General features: G+C 45.5%; 2 protein-coding genes across 2 annotated transcripts in view; one reads left to right on the top strand and one right to left on the bottom strand.

The window, feature by feature from the left end:
* The window catches only part of LOC133369999 (sodium/nucleoside cotransporter 2-like), a 42,797-nt gene extending 32,810 nt beyond the window's left edge, over positions 1 to 9,987 (top strand). Inside the window, exons 13-16 of the mRNA XM_061595865.1 lie at positions 1,074 to 1,155; positions 1,414 to 1,512; positions 2,608 to 2,719; positions 9,804 to 9,987. Coding sequence (XP_061451849.1) covers positions 1,074 to 1,155; positions 1,414 to 1,512; positions 2,608 to 2,719; positions 9,804 to 9,933 — 423 coding nt within the window. The 3' untranslated portion in view covers positions 9,934 to 9,987. The remainder of the gene's footprint in view (positions 1 to 1,073; positions 1,156 to 1,413; positions 1,513 to 2,607; positions 2,720 to 9,803) is intronic.
* Positions 22 to 14,921, bottom strand: part of ALPK3 (alpha kinase 3) — a 90,139-nt gene continuing 75,239 nt past the window's right edge. Inside the window, exon 13 of the mRNA XM_061595833.1 lies at positions 22 to 13,461. Coding sequence (XP_061451817.1) covers positions 13,119 to 13,461 — 343 coding nt within the window. The 3' untranslated portion in view covers positions 22 to 13,118. The remainder of the gene's footprint in view (positions 13,462 to 14,921) is intronic.

Genomic DNA, 14,921 nt, shown 5'->3' with positions numbered 1-14,921 from the left:
CTATTCAAGAAGAGTCCAATACATAGTAAAACAAGCACAACATTTATTCAGGAAAGTAATCAAGTTATATAGGTTGGGTTCGGTTTGAGAGGAACTAGAAGGGCTGTACACAAACCAACCAACCACAATTAGAAAGCACTTTCCATTATAGCATTTAGACTTCTGTCCTAAATTCTCACACTAAAGAACTGTCAACCTGTCTGAAGGAAACCAATATTCCTCATTTGCCAGATATTTATGGTTTCCTTGTTTGTAGCCTTCTCATTGGGGGATGCTGTTTATGACCCATGTCATGCTGTTTCTTGCAAACAGCAAGGTCTGAGCCTTGGAGTGGACCTGGTGCTCCTCCAACCCTTTGATTTCCATCAGTGTAGACATGCCTTCATGTTTCCTGAGAAATCACAAGGCTGGCCCCTCCCTCCCTCCCCCAAATGAAAGCACATGAGGAGTTCTGATCAGTGGCATCTCCCGTTTCAAGAAGGAACCCACCCACCCTGGATAATCCATGATTAGGAGGTAGGTAAGCTGTCCAAGCGAGGCAAAGGGGCAGTGTTTGCTAGACTTGAAAGAAGAGCGTCCTCTTGTCTATGAAGTGCAACATGCTGCTAGACAGACTGAGCTGAGACAGCCTTTCAGCTCCAAAACTAATGGCAAGCAAAGCAAGATGGAAAAGTACTATTTTCCCCAAGGAACTATCTGTATACTCTCGTTTGCTGCTGTATACATGAATGCAGAGGCAACCAACTTGGTGCTCTCTATTTTTGAACTACAACACTCATTGTCCATAACCACCGGCCATGCCGGCTGGGGCTGATAGGAGCTGGAGTCCAACAACCTCTAGACAGTATCCCTGATCTGGTAAGCCAGATGTCAGAAACAAGGTGGAGCCTTTGCATTAGCTAACCCTGAGTCATGCTTTAGGTTGCAATTGGATGTTTATGCTTCTCCCCAGAGAACATCCCTGCTCTGTATTCAGCAGTTATGGAGAGGCAGGTAGTCTTTGACAGGAGTGATTGGATGGGGCTACTTGTATCGTCATCACAGCACTAATCACATTATCTCTTGTTCCCCAGGTGAGAGCTGAGGTCATCACCACCTTTGCTCTGTGTGGATTTGCCAATCTGAGCTCCATTGGGATCATGTTGGGTGGCTTGGGTGAGTTGGCTGCCCAGTGAGGAACATGCAGGCTCTGAGACTGAGAGGAGTAACAGCCTCAGCACCTTGCAAAAACATCTGCCCAACTAAGCTAAGACTGCTATGGCTTCCCAGGACTGCCTGCCATAGGCTTGGTTCTCCCCATCTAGGGCACTGCTGACATGGGGGGGGGCTTCCTCCTGATGTGACAAATCAGAAAAAAGTCCATATATGGCCACTTGATCCTCCTGCTCACCCAGCTCTATCTTTCTGTACTAGCATCCATGGCACCGCATCGCAAGAGTGAATTTTCCAGCATCGTTTTGCGGGCTTTGTTCACTGGAGCCTGTGTCTCCCTGATGAATGCATGCCTTGCAGGTAATGTCTGGGGTTTGGGTTGCAGCAAGGGCCCCAAGGGTTAGAGCAGGATAGGGAACCTGTGGCCCTCCAGATACTGTTGAACCTCAACACCCATCAGCCCAGCCAGCATGACCAATGGTCAGGGATGGTGGGAATTGCTATTCAACAGCATCTAGAAGGCCACAGGGTCCCCTGTCTCCGAGTTCAAGGAAAGGGTAAATGTGGCCTTGTCTAATTCAAGATCAAGAGCAATGGGAGAACAAGCATAGGGGAAGGGAGAAGCTAACTGATGCAGCCAGGAAAATAAGAGTTTGCCTTATACTGAGTCAAACTATTGGTCCATCTAGCTCAAGACTGTCTACTCTGGCTGGCAGCAGCTCCCTGGGGTTTCAGGCAAGAGCCATTCCCAGCCCAAACTAGGTATGTTGGGAATTGAATCTGGAACCCTCTGCAAGCAGAGCAGAAGCTATGCCGTTGAGCTACGTCCTTTCCAGACATCTTAGATCACTCCCTTGAAGGGAGAGGCCAAACTATGTAGGGCTGGATCTCATAACAGTTTTGAGGTGGCAAGTGCCATACTTGGGCAGTATTCCTATTCATGGGTGTGTATCTCATCAAACCACCATTTTAAGTGTTGCCACACAAGCAACAGCGAAACCTTGGTGTTTTTTTCACCTGTATGTTTTGTCTTCATGTGTGCTCTTTTCTCATGAGTAAAATTGGCAAAGGTGGTTGTAGGAGGAGCCATGTCCACTGGTCTATCCAGCAAACAAGTTGTTGCTGTATGGGGGGATTCATTCCACTCTACAGTCTTTTCAGTTGTCAGAGTGATGGGCAAAAGCACTGTGAGTGCCCCCATTGGCCTAACACGAGACAGAGAGAGAGAAAGGGGACCAAGAAACATAATTATCAGGTCAATATGCTCTGCAAACGACATCACAAAAAAGGCTGACAAGTGGAGTTACCTCTTGAGTGACAGCATGGCCCCCAAACTTGAGTGCTGGCCCGAAGACATGCAAATCTCCAGATGTCACTAGTCCTATGTAACCGTCCTCCGCCTCCCAGCCTTGGAGTGGGTGTGAGCTTCTCTCATGAACTCTGCACCCCACACAGGCATCCTATATGTGCCCAGAGATGTGACTGACTGCCTAGACTTCTTCAGCAAAACCAACCTCAGCTCTACCAGCTATCCTGTCTATATTTGCTGCAAAGACTTATTCACCAGGTGAGTGTGTTCCCCTTAAAACTCTTCCAATGGTGATGTCAGCAAAGGGTACATGGCCACCTCTAGCCAGCAGGAGAGGGAGGGGTAGGGTGGAAGCCAGGAACAGAGATGTAAGGCCTGCATGTAATTGTGTGAGATATCACACCCGGTTGGGCCAGCATCAACAGATGGCATGGTCAGGCACCTGCAGGGGGGGGCCCTGACCAGAGCTCTCACCACTGCAGGCCGCTTGTTCACCCAACTCTCACTCTGGCACGGAGGAAGCGATGAAGCAAACAGCAGCAGTGAAAAGTTGCTTCCATTGCTGGCTTGCTCGTTGGCCCTCTGCTTCACAAGCAAGCAGACAGCAGCAATGATGAGGAAGAAGAACAGGATCTGGTAACAATGGAGGTGGTGGTGGGTAGAATCACTAAAGGTGAGAATATTGAGGTTGTCTTGCCCAAGAGATCCCCAAAACATGCAACTGCTACTGTCTGGTTCTGTGCATTTTTGTGTGCCGGAGGCAAGTATGTACGGTGACGCTCTGCTTCTGTGTCTTCATCTCAACTGTCACTTGGCCAGTCTTGGCCATCCTAATTGGATGTGTTACTGTTGAACCATTTTTTTTAAAAAAGGTCAGTCAATAGATTTAAAATGTACATAAATTTAAATGAATTTGGACATGCAAATATTTTTTTTGCCCTTTTGGGGCATGCCAGTTATGGTACCTGCCCGTTCTTTTGGTTCAGAGTTGGGGCATGAAATAAATATATGCATCCATTATGACTAGTTGTCATTGACAGCCTCATCCTCCATGAATCTGTCTAACCCTCTTTTAACACTGTCTTAAGTTGGCTACTATCACTACATCTTAAGCTTAAACATGGTGACAGCAGACAAGCTCCAGAATTCAGCAGGCCTGAAGCCTCCTGAACGTCTGGATTTTACAGTCAACAACCTAACTCAGCAATGCAGCTGCTGGAAGCTGTACACAGATCTGGCCATGCAATAAGATGGCCCACACCAGGAAAAGTAACTCTTTTATCTCTTAAAGGAGTGGGACAGAGAGGTGTGTACCACTCTAAAGCTCAGCACTGATTCTACACTGACAGCATTTCTGGGAGCCCTAGACATTTTTTGTTCACCCCAAACAAAGTGAAACTGTAGAGAGAGTTCTTTCACCAGAGAGCAATCTGAAGAAGTATAGACTCTTAGGTCATTGTCTCCTTTGTGCACACACCACTTCCTGTTTTGAAGATTTAAGATTCTATTAGGGATAAGTTAGTCCATGACACCTAGGACAAGACCCTGTGAGAGTGGCTGTTCGGGGAAAGTGATCTGACACTAGATCGATGCCTAGACTTGAAAAACTGAAAGCCCTGGGAGTCGCTGCATCTTCTGAGAAACATGCAGTGAAGCAACAGCTGAAGAAAGCAACATTCAAGTTCTTCCTCAGAGACAGCATGAACAAGCAAAGGAGAAGTGCTGGCACTAGGGCAGTGCTTCAGGGAATATGGCAAGCTGAAACACTTCAGCAATATGCATAGAAGCAGAAGGAAGCCCACTAGAGACAGGCTTGTATCAAAAGATGGGGGGGGGCACATCAGACAGCATTGATGACATTGTGACCTTTTCTCTCAATCCAGAAAGATGGCTGGTGCAGACTGTTGGGTCACAGGCAAAGAGAAGCATTGCACCAGCCGCAATCTATGCAACAATGCTGATGGGACAATGGCCACTGTCTTTCCAGCTAGATAGCGAGGCCTCTGGCAGTGCGAGCCTACAAAGTGGATTGGAGCCCATCACACCTGTCAAACACAGCAGACACACACTATGTGCAATGACAGCACAACACAGCCAATGCAAAAATGCAACATTTGTGGTTGTGGAAGGAGATCACAAACCCGTTGTGGAGTACTGCAACAGAGGCCGTAGACAAGATCAAGGTCCAGCATCAGAATTTTCTAGCCTTTGTTCAGGAAACAAGGAATGCTTCTTCCATGTACAATGGAGATTTTTTTATACATGACGCATGCCTGGTGAGCTGTGACTTCAGGTATACCCAACAATGGGACCAGTATGCTTGCCACACAAAAAACTCCAGCTGCATTATACAATCCAATGAGAGAACTGGGAAAGCACCAGAGCAGAAACATCCCAGCACCAGCAGAAACCAGTACTTCCTCAGTAAACACCACCTTAGTGGTAAAGAAGTAATCAGGCAAACTTTGCACTGGTCAACCCCCACCCCCACCCCCAGCTAAACCAAGCACTGGAGAGATGCCACAGTCCATTATCTACAGTAGATGACATACTGCCAGGACTTCCTGCCAAGAGTTGCTGTTGCTTGAATTGGGAACCTTCGGATCTGTGTGGAGTTGCCCCACGTGGGGCAGAACTGCAGGTTGGGGCATTTGCCTAGGCAATTAAGCATTCTTAGGCCATGGATGGACTCTGGCTATTAGACCCTCCTGGCTAGGAAGGGCTATAAACAGTTTTCTGAAGACCACACCTTTGGCTGAGCAACAAGGCCTTTCCGGCTCTGATGTATTCTTCACCTTTGTTATTTGGGCCTGACTTCCGGCTTCCTCTTCAGCTCCAACTTCATTCTTCAATCCTGACTTCTGGCTTTGCCCTTTGGTTCTGACTGGGGGGCCTTCTCCTTGATTCCAACTGCAGGATTGCTCCTTGCTACTGACTCCTGCTTTGTCCTTAGCTCCAGCATCTAGCCTGCCCTTTGGTTCTGATTGTGCTTGTGTTTCGGCCTCATGGCTCGGCTGCTGGTTCCCAGTTCCTGGCTCATCTTGGATAGCTACCTGTGGCTTAGCCCTGACACTTTCAAAAGCCAGAATATTTTATGCTATGTGATATGAAGAATGGATTTTGGAATGCAAGATTAAATTAGGACTACAGGACGCTAACTAACCCTTTGTAACACCATTTGGTCACCTCAGATGACTTCATATATCAGTAGGGATCTGTCCACCATTATGGAGATGTTTCAGATGAGACCTGGAAGTGAAATAACAGCAGATGATAATCCTTCTAATAGATGAGGGATGTGATGATGCAGAAGATGTGCAGGGCCACCACAGGAAATCAAAAGTAGTTCTGCAGTGATGTAAAGACATCAAACTGAATGCAAAAAAATGCAAGTGAAAGAGAAAGCAGTAAGATATATTGGACATCAACAGAGATTGAAAGAAGAGCCTCACACAACTGAGGCAATCTGAGACATACCAGCGCCAGCAGATGTGAAAGAGGTGTAATACATTTTTGGAATGTTAAATTTTCTGGCCCAAGTTCTGTCTTCATTGTTGTGGAACCAATGTGACAACTTACCGGAGAGGAAGTTGAGTAGGAATGGGGAGGTCCACAACAGCAAACTTTCAATTTAGAGAAATAAGTAATGCCCCGGTTTTGCAGGACTGTCAGCCAAAACAACTAACACTCCAGTGTAAAGCATCTGAGAAAGGCCTTGGTGCAGCCCTTTCACAGGATCAGCTAACTGCTTATGTGAGTAGAGCCCTATCAGATTTTGAACAGGGTTATGTCCAGACAGAGAATTCTTTGCAGTCATTTTTAAGAGTGTAGCGATTCCAGCAAGAACCTGGAATCAAGTGCTATCACTTGAGACAAAAAATAACATTTCTGAGTGTTAAAAGATATTACAGGGCATGCTTATGTGGCTACAATACTATGATGTAGAGATCAAATACTGCCATGCTGATGACTGGTGTTAGCAGACATCCTTATCAAAGTATCCCAACAGCAAAAAAATCTACAGAAGGGGACAAAGACATTGAATCCACCAGTTTGAGCAACCAAAGCCCCATGAGGAGAGACTGAAAGAACTGGGCATGTTTGGCCTTGAGAAGAGAAGATTGAGGGGAGAGATTATTGCACTCTTCAAGTACTCAAAAGGTTGCCACACAGAGGAGGACCAAGATATTTTCTTGATCATCCCAGAGCGCAGGACACAGAATAATGGGCTCAAGTTGCAGGACACCAGATTTCAACTGAACATTGGGAAAAAATTCCTAACGGTTAGAGCGGTACAACAATGGAACCAATGACCTAGGGAGATGGTGGGCTCTCCAACACTGGAGGCATTGAAGAGGCAGCTGGACAGACACCTGTCAGGTATGCTTTAATTTAGATTCCTGCATTGAGCAGCGGGTTGGTATAGGCCCCTTCCAACTCTACAATTCTATGATTCTAATTAACTTGATCCTTGATAGAAGGATGTGACTCTTGTTGATCATGCATGAATCGACAAAGTATACTCTTCTTCCATAAGAGCTATCCATCAGAGCATGGGGAAAGATTGGAGTTAAGTCGCTCACTTTCTGGAAGAAACAATATCAAGTTACATTGGATTCTTACTACAATTTCTGGGAGGTTGATGACATGTCAGACACAAGAAGTAAGGCAATCATTAGTAAACTGAAGGCTTCTTTGGGGTGTCCCTGACATAGTATATTCAGATAATGAGGCTCAGTTTGCATCTGAGGACTTTAATTCATTTGCAAAGAAATAAGAGTTCTCCAACATACCCATAAAGTAATGGCAAGATGAAATCTGTTGTGTAAACAGCTAAAATAAAATGCTACACAAAGAAATGTTATATGACTCCGACTCCTGGTTAGCCTTCTTGGCACAGAAAAATACCCCCTTGCAAGTTTGCTGGACCAGCCCAGCATAGGCACTGATGGGACATCAGAACAAAACAGTGTTGCAAATGACACGAGACCTTCTGCAACCAGCAAGGAAAGGGCAACACACATAAAAAAAAATGGCCAACAATTGGAAAAGGCAAGCATCTTTGTACAATAGGGCAACCAAGGACTTATCTCTCTGACTTCAGGCACCATTCATCATGAACCAGATGGACTGGCCAAAAGCATCATGAGACAGGAAGTGGCCCCCAGGTCATATGAAGTGGCTATGCAAGGTGGCCAAGTAATTCATAGAGACAGAAAACAGAGTCCACCACAATACTCAGGGTCATCCTGTAGACCAACATACTGTAGTATCAAGGAAAGCGGCAGCTAGTTCTGCGGAGAAAGAAGCAGATCCTCAGAGGAGGAGTGGGGACTCCCAGTAAGGACACCTCTGGAGTACCTTAAAGACTACATAATGCAACAAGTTTAAAGCTTCCAGTGGGGATCAGTTTTAGGAAATTCTGTTCAGGGGCTCTGGAGGCTTGGGTTGTACTTTCTTTGTTTTTGTTAAAATTATTTGTACAATAGAGAAGATATAACAATTTTAATGGAACCAAAGTTAAGGAAAGCAGAGCTCTGGGTTCCCAGTCTCCTGGGAATCTATTTCCAGGTGAACAGCTCTCAGCCTAATTCTGGACACAGTTCTCAGTTGAATGTTTTTGTGACAGGTCTAAATCTCACTGAAGCTCTTTCTTTGCAACTTAAACCATCTGTATCACCATGTAAACCAGCCTGGTCTGAGCCCCCACTTATTATGGATTATAAGTAGATGTCCTGCACAAATGTTCCAGCTGCTAAAGAGCTAATAAGACACATCCTCTGACAGAAGCAGTAGCCCTAGCATAGATGCTGGGCTGGTGTGGGTTGGGAAAAATGAGCAGTGGCCTTTTCTCCCCACCATAGATGTACTATCACTTTACAATGGAACTGAATGGGAACTAGGGCCACTAATAAATGGCAAACATGAGATTATAGAATTTTCCGATAATAGGAAAGTGTATTACAACATCAGACTACTGGTCCATCAAAACCAGTATTGTCTACACTTACTGACAGCAGCTCTCAGGAGTCTTGGATAGAGCAAGATCTTCTCTCATTTCTTGCTCCCTGATCCTTTTAACTAGAGATGCCAGGAATTGAGCCTGGGCCCTTTGGCATTCAAAGTATGTGCTTTGCCATTGAGCTATGGGCTCTCTGGCTGGATGTCAGCCTAATCAACTGGATTGCCACCACTGGAAACTGCAAAAGTAATGGAGGCAGGAGAAGCAGGTCTGCTTGCCTGTTGCCATCCAGCACAAGGTAGAGAGCACTTTTTTTAAAAAAAATGCTATTTTCTAAGCTTTTCATGGCCAACTCTGCATTTGTTTGCAGTTATGAGCTAATCTCCTCAAGGATCTGTGCAATATCATATTCTGTTTTGACACCATAGTCCAGTGTTTCCCAACCAGTGTGCCTCCAGATGTTGTTGGACCACAACTCCAATCTTCCTGACCATTGGCAATGCTGGCTGAGGCTGATGGGAGTTGTGGTCCAACAACATCTGGAGGCACACTGGTTGGGAAAGGCTGCCACAGTCTATGATTTGAGGCAAAAAGGAGGCCATTTCAAGTTCTCTTAAGTTCTTTACCATGAAGATGAGAGTGACCAGCAGATAGCACCCATTTTCCTTGAAAAACATTTATTGGGTATCCTGAATTGCTGGCTGTTTAGAAAGATTCAGCAAACATATACCTATAGTCCAACAACATGAGGGCTAAAGTTTCCTTATCCCTGGTCCACACTGATTGGCAGTGGGCCTCCAGAATATAAGACAGGAATCCTTCCCAGCCCTACCTGGAGATGGCAGGAATTGAACCTGGGACCTTTTGCATGTAAAGCATGTGCTCTATCACTTAGCTACGGCCCTTTCCCCAAATGACAATAGATGGCCAATGACAAGAGAAAAGGGGTAAGTGGGACTTACTTCCAAGGAGTCATAGATAGGATTGCACTACACATATCCCAGAATTCACAGCAAAGTCACATGGTGCATGACACCATAGTGACAATGCAGGTTGCTCCCTCCAACAGCATTTTCCCTTTGCTTTCCTTATTTCAGCACTTCTTAATTAGAACAGCACAATGGACTTCCCCAAGTACTTCAGACCAACAGGACAATGGTATTAAAGCTTTCACTGGGAATAGCAGGCAAAGTCATCCACATCTAGCAGGGTGTGTGGGGGAGCAGATAGACAGGCCAAGTTCCTTTTGTCAAAAAAAAAAAAAAGCTACATGATTGTGATCACAGCCCAGTAAGATTAGAGGGCCATATTGATGCCAGGGGACAGCAATTTTAATGCTGTCATTTTCTTATACTTTCTCTCTCTCTCTCTGTTTCATAGCACTTCAACTGCAACAAATGGTTCGCTTTCGTTTTCTGGCATTTGGGAAAGTGTGGATTTCGGCACTTCAGTGACATATCTCCAGCAGTGTTGTGGTCACTATAATGCCACAGCCTGTGCCAATCCATAACTGCTCAGGTGGACAGTGCAAAAGGACATCTTGCTTGAACAACACAGAAACAAAGTCGTTTTTATACTGAAAAAAATGTGCATTGTCTTTTTTGTGTCTGTGTAAAATTGCAATGTGGATCTTGACTACTAAGGACAAAATACCAACTTCAAACATAAGAGCAAAGGGGGAGAATGGATGCAAAGGGTTTAAAGATGCATAAAGCATACGTAAAAACACCCAGTGTGTTTCCAGGGCACATTGCCCATGTCCAATGTGAGCAGGAGGTTACTCCTTTCCGAGATGGTCTACATAAGTACTGTTTGCTTTTTTGTTTTGTCACATATGAAAAGCCGGACAGGCAGGAAGTTTGCTCATGCATTCATACAAGGCTTTAGAGCAGAGAGATTTCCCAGCAATTGCCTGTCTTTTCTGATAGACTATTCAGCCAAAAAATATTTTCTGCTCTTCAGTCAAGCAGAAGGGGATGTTTTTATTTCCATGGCTTTGGTTTCTATGAACCAACTAGCGCTACCCTTCTATTAGTGACTTACAGTGTCATCCTATACGTGTCTACTCTGAAGGGGTTTCCATAGAATTCAATAGAGCATGCTCTCAGGTTAAGTGGGGATAGGAGCTGCAGCCTCAGGGTGCATCCTATGTACACTTACCTGGGAGTAAGCACCACTGTATTAATGGGATTTACTTCTGTGTAGCCTATTTACTTCTAATGGCAATCAGATTGCATAATTAGGCCTTCAAAAATAGCTAGCAGATTCATCCATGCTTTTCCAGGGAAGATGGATATTCTCAGGCTTAATTTCCAGAGTTTTACAAAAAGCTTGGAAAAGGGACAAATCATAAAAGACTCACGTATGCATACCCAGAAATTCAACAGGTAGCTCTCAGCTGCTTCCATGAGTGAAGTACTTCCCTGCTCTCTTCATATTTGATCAGCATCTCTTGGGCCACAAACCTAGTACATCCCATCCAGTCCATCTCTCCAGAATGTCCACTCTAAGCTGTTGTGCCAGGCAAGAAGTCTCATAGGGCAGTTCCTGCACAGGAAGCAGGATTTGGCCCTTTGATGCCAAGATCACAGCTTCAGTGGACCCTTTGATGAGTGTAAAATGAGGTTCTACGCTCTTGTTGCATGACCCATAGGCCAGAGTCTTCTGCACAACGATGACTAATATCATTCTTTTCCTTCTGCCACCAACAAGCATTAATCCACTTATGTATACATTCCTGGACAGAGCAGGAATATTTGTGCCAAATTTTTAGTAAAAGTCTGGAAATGCACAATGTGCCAACCTGCAAAGGCAATCCTAGGCAGAACCAACTGCTGTGTCTCTAGTAACTCCGGCCCTCCTATCATATCACTCCAGGGTGTCTTCCTTGCTCCTAAGTAAAGTCTCAGACTAGGCTTATTATTATGAAGGGAAGGCAAATATATTATTTACTAGTCTGAATAAAGAGATGGAGCCTGGCATCCACCTGACCTCATCAGACCTCAGTTGATTATAGTCTAAGGTGAGTGAAAGGCTGGCCTGTGGCACCGAGATTCTGTGTGTAATCCTGAATGCTTTGAGTTTACTGCTCCAAGGGTCTTGTTTCTGATTTGCCCCTTCCATCCAACTCTCACTCACTGAGCTTGGAGCAAACCTGGATAGAACAGCTGCACAGTACTGGAGGAAAAAGGAGGGGGGCAGTGATAACTGATGTGCTGGTCAGCTGGGAGCACCCAGTGCTACAGGTGAGTCTTAGTAATGGGGAAGGGTTGACATGTAACATAAAGGAAATATTGGGAGCAGGCTGGCTATTATGTGTAGGGGGGGTTAGTAGGGAATATTTCAATATTTCTTTTTAAGGAAGGGCCATTTCTGTCTTAATAGAGGTAGCCAACAAGTGCCTTCCAGATGTTGTTGGGACTCCAGCTCCCATCAGCCCCAGCCTGCATGGCCAATAGTGAGGGATGATGGAAGTTGTAATCTAGCCACATTGTCAGGGGGAGTAGCTAGACAGCAGACACAGCACAATGACAGAAGTGGGATGTTGCTGGTGGGGGTCATTAGAAGCTTACGAAGATATGAAATCACCTTATTTGTTGAGCCCAGCCATGTGACTGACTGCAGTGCCTAGGGGGTCAGATCTATTGTACCTGGAGACAATCAGGACTGCACTGGGCTCTTCAGCATGGAAAGCACGTGATGCCCAATGAGCTATTTGCGGCACTATTGGGAGAGGCAAAGCTTGCGGCTTTTCAGCTGTTGTCGGACTCCAGTTCTCATCAGCCCTAGCCAGCATGGCCAATGGTCAGAGATGAGAGTTGGTGTTCAATGACATCTGGAAGGCTGCAGGTTCCCAATATCTGATCTAACCTCAGGGAACACCCCCCCCCCATTTCCTGATCTGTTCTAAACGCAGCAGCCATGAAACAGCTTGCCATTTTAATTGCCCTAAGGGCAAAGGCAGGCAAAGCAGTCACCACCACATCCACCTCTGGTACAGCCCCATCAAGAAATATACTTCTTCCACTAAGGGGGTGGAGGAGAAACCATTTGCTCTTTTCTGCCGTATGGGAGATCAATAGGGTGGGCTGAACGGACTGGGTGTCAAAAGGGCTCACTGTGGTGACGGCCCACTCAATCCCAGGCAAAGCATTGAGTGATGGGTCTAAGGTGGGGAAGTGCACAGTGTCAGAGTCAAATGGACAGGGCCTTCATTGGAGCCAAACAGAACACAGGCCTCGACCGTCATACCAGTTAGGGCTCCAACTACCAAGGTGTTTAGCCCCTGCCTTAGACTGTGCTTTATTAGGAGCACAGGAGCAGCCCGTGGCCATAGTACATCTACCCCAGACAGCAGAGACATCAAATGCACACGAGGAGGACTCCTGCCCCCTGGTGGTTGGGGGTGGTGGTACTGTAGGTACACAGATATCCCTGTTCCCGAGGCTGGCAGGGAACAAGCTGCTACTTCCACACAGTCCGTCATTTCCCTGATCCTTTCCAAAGCCACCCAGAGAGCACTGCATAGGCAGGCCCTCTCTCCAAGGCACAACAGCATGGCTCCCTCCCTCACACACCACACACAGGCCTCACACATGGGAGGGAAGGAGCCACTCTGGAGGGCATGCCAGAGGCAGCAGCATCCCTTCCCCCAGACACACGCAACGCATGCCAGCAGGAGCTCCCTGCGTCCAATCACTGCAGCCGGCCAGCCTTGCCACTGTCCCCTCCTTTGGGCCTTGCTACTGACTGCAACTCTCCAGCACTTTCTGGGCATTTCCGGGCACTCTTGGGGCTCACAGAACCTTTCCTGGAGGCCTGGGGGCTAGTCAGGCCTTTCTTCTGAAGCTGGGGGCTGGACTGGGCTGATGGGGTCTTCCTGCCCGTGATGGGGCTCCGAGAGCCCTTGCCTTTAGTCGGAGGCTGGGGGATTTCAATGCTCTTCAGGCCCAAGAGATCGCAGAAGCGGTTACACTGGTGAGAGGCGGCAAAGTGGTCAATCAGGCTGGGGCAGCAGCTCTCCTTCAGGCCTTGGTACCTGGCAACAGAGAGAGGGTTAAGCGCCCACTTCCTACTCAGGTTGTGCATACACCATTTCCCCTCCTGTCCGTATGTACATCTAAGTCAGGGGTCACCAACCTTGGAGGCTGGTGGGCACATTTGGGATGTTGAGAACGTGCTGTGGGCACCAGTCACAAAATGCCTGCTGTGGGGTGTGCAGCATAAAACAAAATAATTCACAAGGAACTGAGCAGGAAGAGCAAATGCTCTTCTCATATACTGTGGGGTTTTGAGGGGATATTTACCGAGACCTTTTGCAGGTGCCATAAGAGATATTGGTAGACACGCTGGTGCTCCCAGGCACCACGCTGGCAGCACCTGACCTAAGCTTCAGAGAACATGCATACCAATTAAGAAAACAACAAGCTCATATTTAACATAAACAAAATATACACTCAACTAAAATGCCTAATAATGGTCCACATTATTATACGGTTGTATATGGCAGTATTACACCTGAGGTATACTGTTAACAAAATATTATGAACAGAATTATTTACTTTATAACATTAAGTATACTGTTTAGATTTGTTTTAGATCTGGGGTTGTCCTTTTGCAAGTTGAATGTTTAAATATATATATATATATACACATACCGCAAGAATATTTCCAGTCTATTGATTTTCATATTGTTTTGCAAATGGATATAAATCTCTGTTTTATTTATGTATTTATTATTTGATTTATATCCCGCCCTTCCTCCCAGCAGGAGCCCAGGGCGGCAAACGGAAACGCTAAAAACACGTTGAAACATCATAAAAAGACCTTAAAATACATTGAAACAAAACAACGTTAAAAACATCTTTTTTGAAAAAGGGTTAAAAACATTATTAAAGAAAACATATTAAAAGTAATTCTGACACAGACGCAGACTGGGATAGGGATACTGCTGAAAAGACCTATATGGATTGAAGCATGTTCAGTATTATATTACCAAGTATTTTATTGCCATATACTGCATGTTTTGGTTTTCTGCACATCTCTTACGAGATTTTATATGTTAAACAGTATAGGAATTGTCAAAATAAATAAATGAAATGTGAACAATAATGGGTGATATCAAATGTTAGTCAGCCATACTCAGAGCAGACCCACTGAAATTAATGGACTTATCTTAACTTCATTTAGTCAACTCCAAGTACGACTAAGAATGGATATCATCCTTAGTGTGAATTAAATCTGAGCCTGTGAATTAAGAATTGCTTCCTTAAATTGCATGCCTGCTTTTCTTTGATGCTTTGGTTAAAGATGTTCTCTTTGGAATCTCTGTGTGCCTAGGTGCGTAAATCACTTTCCCCAAGCCTAGATCATGTAGCAGGCCACCAGGGACCGTCCCTGTCCTTTACTGAGCAATTATTATTATTATTTACTTGCCCTTCATCCTGATTACAACAATTTAAAATACATCTTTAAAAACAATTTTAAATAACTTGCAAT

The sequence above is a fragment of the Rhineura floridana genome, chromosome 14 (genome assembly GCF_030035675.1).
Source record: "Rhineura floridana isolate rRhiFlo1 chromosome 14, rRhiFlo1.hap2, whole genome shotgun sequence".
NCBI classification, from domain to species: Eukaryota; Metazoa; Chordata; class Lepidosauria; order Squamata; family Rhineuridae; genus Rhineura; species Rhineura floridana.
The sequence above is the reverse complement of the archived record's forward strand: the minus strand, read 5'-3'. Positions and strand labels throughout refer to the sequence as shown.